Source organism: Aspergillus lucknowensis, assembly GCF_044049455.1.
Source record: "Aspergillus lucknowensis strain CBS 449.75 chromosome Unknown BJX67scaffold_89, whole genome shotgun sequence".
NCBI classification, from domain to species: domain Eukaryota; kingdom Fungi; phylum Ascomycota; class Eurotiomycetes; order Eurotiales; family Aspergillaceae; genus Aspergillus; species Aspergillus lucknowensis.
This window is the reverse complement of record NW_027263633.1, coordinates 54,543-63,708: the sequence shown is the minus strand read 5'-3', so window position 1 is coordinate 63,708 and position 9,166 is coordinate 54,543. Positions and strand designations below refer to the sequence as shown.

Sequence of the window (9,166 nt, the reverse complement as noted above, 5' to 3'; positions counted from 1 at the left end):
GAGCAACAAAAACGGGCTTTAGAACTCCGAGAGATAGAGCTTCGACTAAAAGACAAAGAGGAAGAAATACGTGAGAAGCAGCTTCAAAACCAGGCAAAACAACTTCAGAATGAGGAGAAAGAACTAGAGCTTATGGAACGTCGAGCAAAGATACATCAGAGAAATAGTGAAATATAAAGATTAATCAGTTAGATAGTAGTTGAAAAGCAGTTAATGCCTTTAATTACAAGTGTCAACAATGTGTAAAGCCTAGCCGCCGGGTAATTAATACCTATAACAATTAGCGTCGGAAGCCGTAATATTGGTCAGGTGATGCGCTAGCGCGGCGTCCCACCTTTAGAACGGTGCCACCTGACCTGTAACCTGAGCAATTTGATCGCCCGTGGCCTTTGAAATTACGGTAGCGGTGGCTTGAACGGAGACGGAAAGGGGCTGGATTGTGGGGGTTGTGTGTACGACCGTGAGCAAGTCCGCTGGACGATCCTCAACCCTACCGTTAATCGGCCGTACCCGCGGCCCTATGCAGGGACGACTCTATACAGTAATCCAGGACTCTAAAGCCCACAACATAGCAGGAGAATGGCAAAACACATCGACAAAACAACAAACTCTTCTATCAACTCCAAGACTATTCAGAAATCACCAACAATGCAGCTCACACTCACGACCGTGGCCGCCATCCTGGCCACCTGCGCCAGCACCGCGCACGCAACAACTTTCGTACGCCTTCTGCGTCTCTATCTATCTGACACTTTTCCTAAAATCTAACATCATCCAGCACAACAATGACCAAGCGTACACCATCAGCGTCGAGCACAGCGACGGAAGCAGCGGTTTCGTCGGCCCCGGCGCCACGACTGACATCTCCGACGGCTGGGCGTACATCCGCGCGTGCCAGCAGGAGAACGCGGGCGGCTGGTTCTACTGTCCGCCTGGCGTGTTGACATGGCCGGACTGGTACGGCGACGTCTACTGGTATATGGGCGGTTTGACGGATGCTTCGGGTGCGTATCCTTACAGACACGCAGACTTATTTGCATGAAAGACGAGAGAGAAATTCGTGCTAAGTGTGTGTTTTAGGCAACAATATCGGCGACAGCGGGGATTGTTCCTGGGGTACGGAGTTCTTTGATCCAAATAACTGTCCCGCTGGGTATCAGGATTTGCCGTCTGCTTGGGCGGCGATTTCTGGAATCAGAATTGTTGGACGCGGAGGTTGAGCTATGAGGTGGAAGATATGGATGTAGACGGGGTTGGGAGAAGGCAACGTATGTGAATGCAGGTGGCAGAGAGCTTGAGGAGCTAGTTGTAATACATAGCAGTGCATCAGGTAGAATATTTCACCAGAAAATCTCCATCCATCTGCTGTAGGATCTCGAAGGTAGCTCGTACAAGTCATTGAAGTCAGAGGCATTACACCAAAGTCGACATACCAAATGGTCATCTCAGATATAACTTCAGCAAACAACTCCCACCCCATAAGGGGTTCCGCTAGCGAGGTGTGGCTGAGCGTGGGCGAAAACGTGGCAGCGTCTCAAGCTTTCATGCTGTAGTTTCACAAACGCACCAATCCTTCAAGCACATCTCAGAAGGGAGGGGACGCAGGAACCAAACCTGGAGGCGGAGAAGCGCAGCCAGAGTGTTGGAGAAGGCAATTCCTGGGTCCGCGGATGTGCTTACTCCAATTGAGTCCGCGGATGAGGAAGGCGCGGTACAGTAAGACATCTTCAGACCAAGGTCATTGTAAACTTTCAGCCGTTGTAGCGCCACCAGCTGAACGTGGAACTCCGATAAATGGCCCAAGTTGCCAGGAAATTCCCCGCTTCAGCCTCACCGCGAATTCCTCCCCCTCGTTCTTTGCATTCCGCCAGGCACATCCCTGTCTCGAGTCGACCTCGTCGAGATTAAACCTCCGCAGTTCGCGCATCCTGCCCAATGGCTTCAGGGCGAAAGATATCCCCCGATAGCGGGCCTGCATCCGGTGCAGACTCGCAGCCGGACGCGACTGCGACTGCGGGGCGACAGGGCAAACCGAAGCGTCGGAACCGCATCATCCACTCGTGTCTGGAATGTCGGCGGCGGAAGATGAAATGCGATCGGGGGGTAATTATGATTTACCCTGCGCGTGCGCAGTAAGCCGATTCGATAATCTGACGATGGATAGGAGCCATGCACACACTGTCGCACGGCCGGACAAGAATGTGTCTATGTCGCGAACCCGGCGAACAGCGATGCGGAGTTCCGGCAGAAATTAGTTGAGTTGAAGGATGCGAAGGATGCGCTTGATGGGAGTCTTGTGGGCAAGAGTAGCAGCCGGTCTCTTCGTTCAGAGGTGAATGCGACGCGGCGGAAGCGCATAAGGGGTGATGGAGAGGTGTCAGGTGAGGAGTCGGACGGTTCGGCGGATGATGGCTATCTGGAGCCGACACCTTTGGCTGTTCAGGATGCGGCGTATGGCGACGATGTGGATGACGATATTGACGACCTTGGGGTGAGGATTGGTCGGATGTGTCTTCGGGAGAGGATCGGGGGATTATATCGCCCCAAAATTGCGGATGAGGTGTCTAATATACCTATGACAGTGGTCCTTGAGGATGCTAACATGTTGCTTCCAGGTCTCCAGTTCCCTCGACAGTGCACAGCAAGGGTCTTCCGCTTCAGCGTCTCCATCAACAGCCGGTCAAGACACGACGCATCGCCTCACATCCCCTTCGGCTTGTCTTCTGTTTGGTAGGGTTAGCACAGACGCTGGGTCGACGGATCATATCCCCCCTCGACACGTCGCCGACAGGCTGTTGGAGCAGTACTGGAACGCCGTTCACCCCGTCGCGCGGGTTGTACACCGACCATCCTTTGCACAGCGGTACGAGACGCTCTGGGAGTGTATCGAGAACAGACAGCAAGTTAGCCCGTCGCTAGTTGCCATCGTCTCTGCCGTTCTGTTTTCCGCAGCCGTCAGCATGCCCGATCTCCAGGTTCTGCAAGGGCAATTGAAGCTCGGCACAGAGGCTGCCCTGAGCGACGCTCAGCTGCTCAAGGCGACCAAGCTTGAAACTTTACAGGCTCTTGTCGTCTACATGGTAGGAAATACCCCCTCCACGCTCCTCCGACGGCATACTGATGGCAAAGCTCCCAACTTGCCTGGACCAGATCTCACGCGCCCACTCAGTTCTCACCGGAATGCTGGTCAGACTCGCAGAGTGCATGGGCCTCCATCGCGATCCAACAGAGTTCGGCTTCACTCCGACCGAATGCCAGACCCGCCGTCTGATCTGGTATCAAATCTGCTACCTCGACCTCAAAACCAGCGAGATCCAAGGCCCTCGCCAATTCATCCACTACGACGGATATACAACACAACTACCCTTGGACATTACATGCTCACAAACCTCGCCCGGCTGGAACGACATGATCTTTTCAATGATCCGGTTCGAATGTCAAGAGATGCAGCGGCGGTGCCTTACGTATCGCAACCGGCTGGATCGGCGGAGAATGAGCTTAACAAAGGCCTTATCCAAGATCGAAGCCTTCCGAATATCCATGGACGGAAAATACAGTCCATACATTAATACCTCCTCCCCGAGTCCGATGCAGAAGATGGCAGGTCTGCTACTGAAACTCTGGGTGAGCCTGCTCTACCTGACCCCCCTGCACCGGTACATGAATAGCGTCACATACCGCGTCCCCGACCGACTGCGCCAGATCGTTCTGATCAAAGGTACTGAGGCGCTAGAAGCTGCCGTTGAACTCGAATCGTCAGAAGAACTCCAACAATGGGCCTGGTACAGTCCCGCCTACCAACAGTATCACACGGCATTCCTGCTCCTGGTGGAGATGTTCAACTTCCCCCTTCGCAGGGAAGCGAACCGTATCTGGCGGTGTCTCGATTTCATCTTCGCAGAGCCATTGGCGAATATCCCTCCCCTAAAAACGGTTGCGGTGAATCCCACCGTAGACGAAATCATCGAACACCGCGCTGTAAAGGCTCGATATTTACTCACACTGATATCCGAGCGGATGCGCGCGTACCACCAGGCCAAGCGATCTAAACTGCCGTCGCACTTCAAGGAGTCGATGATCGTGATCACGCCGCAGAAAGCCGGGGACGCGTCGGATGCGAGGTTGCCGCTGAACTACGCGCACGGGGAGCCGGAAGTACCAGGCCAGACGCAACAAGCAGTACATGCGCCGCAGGAGCCAGAGCCTATCTACGCAACTACGGAACCTTCTCATCCAACTAACCCCGCGTTTGCTGCCAATAGCTCTACTTCACTCCATACGTATCCCCGAATCGTGGAAAATGCGAGCAACATGTGGCATACGTCTTCTGGGAATTCTTCACCATGGATCCAAGCTAGTTACCCCGACGTCGAGGGCGAGGGGAGCACGTACCTCCATCCGAACTACCAGCACCAGTACAGGGACACGACGAGCACGACGTCGAATGCCAGTGTGCCGCCGTCGCATTCAGATACGGGGGATATCGACGTGGACCCGCAGTTGCTCGAGATCGACTGGGTGAGTAGAGTCCAATATAACCCCATTGATTATAAATGCTGTCCACATTAACTAATATCCGGCGATAGAACCTCTGGGATACGATATTCCCGCCGCAGGCGAACGATGGCAATTTGGATATCTCGGATGGGTATGCATGGGAGCCCTATGTTCCTTACGGGTATAATACGTCGGAGCGGTCTTTCTGAATATTACACCATTAATATAATTTGATTCAGAGTTCGCGGGAGCTGTATTAAAGTATCGAAATGCTATCTCTGCCCATACTGACATGCCCCGTCTGAGGTGACAAGAGCCTGGTCTTACACCCACTCGCCCATCTTTCCCAAAGTATACTCATCGGACGGTATCTATGTACACTATAACACACAAGAATAACTTATAAATAACACATGTCCCAAGTTCAGTCTATATACAATTTCACTGCAGAAGCCAAGAAAGGTAAGTATGTACAAAATACCAGATTACAACAGCAAACACAACAAAAGAACCCAAAACACTAACAAGAATAACCCACAACAACACCAAGGCCAACGTCATTTGCAATTTCCTTAATCCCATTCTTTTCACCTCCCTCATTGCACAGCTAATAGTACCAAGGCCCAGCTAGTACCTCCCCTCCCTCCTCCCCTGCAACCAAGCAACAACCCCACACCCCGTATAAGCAACCATAACGGCCCCCTGCGGAATAAACCCTAGAAACAGATACACAACCCAGCTCCCGTTAAGTATATTAAACCGTGTCGTATGCCCCATATGTCTCGTGGTATCCAGATTCGCCGCCGCAAGAATCGAATACAGCACGCGCAAGAACAATAGAGGGAGAATCAGCGGCATTGCCGAGATAATACAGTGCGAGACCGTCGCGAGGGTCGCGCGGCGTCCCCCTTTCCAGAGACTCGCGACCCCGACGGCGATTCCGACCAGTGCGACGAGGAAGAGCGCGGAGGAGACTTTCTGGAACGTTGCGCCGCGGTCGAATTTATCGGCGTCGATGAGGCCCGTTGAGGAGTTGGGGGAGCGGTCGATCCCGCCTATGATTCCGAGGACGAGGCCGACGATGATTATGGGGTGGACGAGGCGGAGGAGGCCGTTTAGGGGTGCGCCTTTTGTGGTTTGGGCGAGGGAGAGGGGGAGGGGGGCGTATGTTGCTTGGGAGGTTGAGGCTGGGTTAGGGTTGTGTTCTTGGTCTTTTGGTCCTGAGTGCGAGGAGGTGGAGGGGGAGGTGTTGACGAAGGAGAGGGTTGCGGAGAGGAGGGGGCCCAGGGCGATGCTGTAGAGGATTTGGGAGGCCATTTGGAGGCCCGTTGAGGGGTTGGATTTTTTGGAGATGGAGAGGTAGATGGCTGGGCCGGCGATTTTTGCTGTTGAGGTTAGTATGGTGTTGGATAGAGGGTGAAGGATGCTAGGGAAGGGTACCGATTATGAAGGCGTGCAGGTAGAGCCATGCTGTCTGTTTCTTGAAGAGATAATGGAAGGTACAGAGGGTGGCAGGGACAATGAGAGTACCATAGAGCACCAGCTCAAGGCAGGCGAGGATTTCGTGGCCGTTCGTTGTCATCGCGCTTGAAGGTGACGATATCGATGTACCTTGGTAACACTCTTGACACCACAAGCGAGATTCGACGGGGCTGCAGCCAAGTTATGTCTTCTCCCTTGTTGACAATTTATTTCCATCCCTGACTTCGCCCCGAAGGCTGAAAATCTGTCGAAGCGAAGCTTTCGCCCCCAACTCTTCGCTTTTCGCTGATTGCTTTCTCCACTCCTTACGGCCGTAGCCCGTGGATCTTCAGTCTCAGCCTCACGCCAACAAGGAATGGATCTACCTTTCCACTGAGCTTGACAATCTCTCCTCCATCCTCTGATGGAGGCCGCGTTGCTTTGTCCAGGGCTGACAATTGGGTCTGTGTGGAAGAGCCCGTCATTATAAAATCGCCTCCTCCGTTCGCTATCAAGCCATGTCTTTCTCAACTCGATTGAATCTTCTGAGCCTCATTCACAATCTCAAATCCTTCCGTCCCTTTCAGCACTCTATTTGATTATTGAGGATTAGCCATACTCCACCAGCATGTCCAATCGCGACTACTACGGCCAAGATGTCCCCGCTGAATTGAGAACAGACAACGCAGCACACGGCCCTTGCCACACTCGGCACTTTGAAGCCCCCGCAACACAGGTATACTCCCTCAAATTCATCGTCTCTCTGAATTATGCAGCTAATAGTCGAAGCCCTCTCAACAACCCTGGGCTCAACCCTCGAGCACAGAGCAGTCGCCACAGTACCAGCAAACCCCAGAACAATGGCGGGACCCGACAGACCCGGCCTTCAACGAGCAGGCCGAAGGCGAGAAAGGATTAGGCTCGACGATCGTCGGAGGCGCAGGAGTACGTCTACACCCTAAGAAGACAATGAATGACCAGCTGGTCGGCATGCTCACATTCTCTCTCGTAGGGCGCATTCGTCGGACACAAGGTCGGCAAGAAGTCGGATCACGGCACTCTGGGAGCGATTGGCGGTGCTGTGGCCGGCGCAATTGTTGCCAATATGGCGAGTAACGCCGTCAAGGGACATCATGGGCATGGAGGGGGTTTGTCTAGCCTCAGGGAGCGGAAGCGCGAGAGGTTAGAGAGCAGGTTGGATAGATTGCATTGATTGCGGCTTTTGACGTGTTCATGGTGGATATTGTATTTATTTAGATTATTCTTCTGCCATTTCTTTGTTGATGTTTCCATGCATTCTTTCTTCCCCTCGAAGGATGGAGCAGCATGCGAGCCTGTCTGCTGAGATCGCGTTCTAACTCGAAGCCTCCAGTCAGTAGTGGCCGCAGGAAATTAGGATAGGCTTGTCCAAGCAATGGGAACATCAACACGGACAGATAGTTCCAAGCATGGCATTTCCGCGAAGCTTCTTACGGATAATCATCGGACTTGCCGCAGGTCTGACGCTCGACCAGTCGCCGCGTGGGCGTACGGCCGTAAGACCAGCGCCCAGTCTGAGCCGTGTGAGCGCTCCATCCTCCTCAGAGAAAAAGAAGTTGACATCATATACGGCCGTAGACCATGCATAGGGCAAGGTTTACCCCTATTGTGACCGTATTTACTGCTCGTTTCGTCCGATATTAATTGCCCTCGCGCCTTGGGCTAAGCCTGCACCAGGGACCAGCCTTCAGCGCCATTGGAGAAATGTGCGAGACGTCGAAAATTTATCTCGAGAGCAGATCTATAAATATGGTGCCTTGTAGCAGGAGATAATCAAGTGTAGACCACCTTCCCCTTATTATCATCCTTCCCACCCCTTGATCCCCATTCTACTCACCAATTGACTGTTTATCGTCAACATGACCGACAACTGTACTGCGGTGACACGCAAGTGCCCCGTCGAAGGCACGATCTACGGCTACAGCCCTAACCTTGTCGCCTCCGTTGTCTTCTGCGCCCTCTTCAGCGCGTGCTGTATAATCCAGCTCGTCCAGATGCTCAAATGGCGCCTCTGGTCTTTCGGTATCGCACTGATACTTGGTGCCTCCTCAGAAACAGCCGGTTCGCCCCAGACCCCTAAACCACTTCTATACTGCCCCTACGGTGAATATATTCAACTCACACCTAGAAGGCTACATCGGCCGCATCCTCCTACACAAAAACCCTTATGACTCAACCGGCTTCGAAATCCAAATCTGCACTCTCACAATGGGCCCCGCATTCTGGTCGGCAGCGATCTACCTAACCCTCAAACACGAAGTCGACGTCCTCGGCCACGAATTCTCCCTCCTCAAACCAAAATGGTACCCTTATATCTTCGTCACCTGCGATCTGATCTCGCTTACACTGCAGGGTGCGGGCGGTGGACTTGCTGCAACCGCCGATACGCCGCATGGCAGCGCGGTTGGGAGCGATGTCATGCTCGCAGGGATTATCTGGCAGGTTATTACGCTTACGGTGTTCGTGGTAATTTCTCTTCATTTTTTCCTTAAGATACATCACGCACCGAAGCATCGATTGTCCGTTGAGGCGCAGAAGGTGTGGGAGGGCCGGAAGTTCTGGGTTTTCTGCTTTGGGGTTTCGTTGGCGTTTATTACGACGTATGCGCGATGTGTTTATCGGTAAGTGGTTACATGATTCTTGAAGTTCTGTGCTGAAACATGATTGTGATGTATACTAACAATTGCTGGTATAGTATTGCCGAAATGGCCGGCGGATGGAGGAACCCGATTATGCAGGATAAGCTGGGGTTTATCATCCTCGAGTCCGTGTAAGCCAAATTTCCTGCGATGCTCATCTGTACCGATATACTGATATATGTACGCAACAGAATGTGTGCAATTGCAGTGGCAGCCCTTTGCATCACGCACCCCGGCTTCTGCTTCGAGCAGATGCGCAGCGTCAGGACCGAGAAGGCCATGGAGGACTCTATCCTTCTGGAACGGAAGCTGAGTCCTCAGGGTACGTCATACCAAGGAGGAGGTGGCATAACCGACTACTCATGAGTATCTTATGGATTGGGCTTACCCGCCTATTGTGGATGAGACTGTTCGGAGTGAGAGTGTTAATTGGCTTGGACGCTTTCGCGTTTGGGATAGACTAGTTATAGATACTCGTTTCTTGCACCTGATCTCGGTATTCATGTTCTTCTCCAACTGTTTCCCCAAAT

At 52.8% G+C, this 9,166-nt stretch overlaps 5 protein-coding genes across 5 annotated transcripts; 4 read left to right on the top strand and 1 right to left on the bottom strand.

The window, feature by feature from the left end:
• Window positions 1-382: 382 nt before the first annotated feature.
• Window positions 383-1,099, top strand: BJX67DRAFT_330053 (uncharacterized protein). The gene is made up of 2 exons (XM_071027489.1): window positions 383-720; window positions 779-1,099. Exons 1-2 carry the CDS (start codon window positions 580-582, stop codon window positions 1,040-1,042), a joined length of 405 nt encoding a protein of 134 aa, XP_070880585.1. The 5' UTR covers window positions 383-579; the 3' UTR covers window positions 1,043-1,099.
• Window positions 1,100-3,057: 1,958 nt separating this feature from the next.
• Window positions 3,058-5,113, top strand: BJX67DRAFT_368201 (fungal specific transcription factor domain-containing protein). Its single transcript, XM_071030612.1, has 2 exons — window positions 3,058-4,518; window positions 4,587-5,113. The coding sequence occupies exons 1-2, from the start codon at window positions 3,121-3,123 to the stop codon at window positions 4,704-4,706; spliced, it is 1,518 nt and encodes a 505-aa protein (XP_070880584.1). The 5' UTR covers window positions 3,058-3,120; the 3' UTR covers window positions 4,707-5,113.
• Window positions 5,114-5,119: 6 nt separating this feature from the next.
• Window positions 5,120-6,114, bottom strand: BJX67DRAFT_330051 (uncharacterized protein). The gene is made up of 2 exons (XM_071027488.1): window positions 5,938-6,114; window positions 5,120-5,882 (listed from the first exon to the last, which is right to left on the bottom strand). Exons 1-2 carry the CDS (start codon window positions 6,077-6,079, stop codon window positions 5,125-5,127), a joined length of 900 nt encoding a protein of 299 aa, XP_070880583.1. The 5' UTR covers window positions 6,080-6,114; the 3' UTR covers window positions 5,120-5,124.
• Window positions 6,115-6,362: 248 nt separating this feature from the next.
• On the top strand, window positions 6,363-7,229 carry BJX67DRAFT_368198 (uncharacterized protein). Its single transcript, XM_071030611.1, has 3 exons — window positions 6,363-6,694; window positions 6,748-6,903; window positions 6,971-7,229. Exons 1-3 carry the CDS (start codon window positions 6,587-6,589, stop codon window positions 7,169-7,171), a joined length of 465 nt encoding a protein of 154 aa, XP_070880582.1. The 5' UTR covers window positions 6,363-6,586; the 3' UTR covers window positions 7,172-7,229.
• A 627-nt stretch (window positions 7,230-7,856) lies between these two features.
• BJX67DRAFT_386406 (RTA1 domain-containing protein) lies at window positions 7,857-9,002 on the top strand (the record flags this gene model as incomplete). The annotated part of the gene is made up of 4 exons (XM_071034059.1): window positions 7,857-8,058; window positions 8,129-8,618; window positions 8,693-8,767; window positions 8,828-9,002. 4 exons carry the CDS (start codon window positions 7,857-7,859, stop codon window positions 9,000-9,002), a joined length of 942 nt encoding a protein of 313 aa, XP_070880581.1.
• Between the last annotated feature and the right edge of the window lie 164 nt (window positions 9,003-9,166).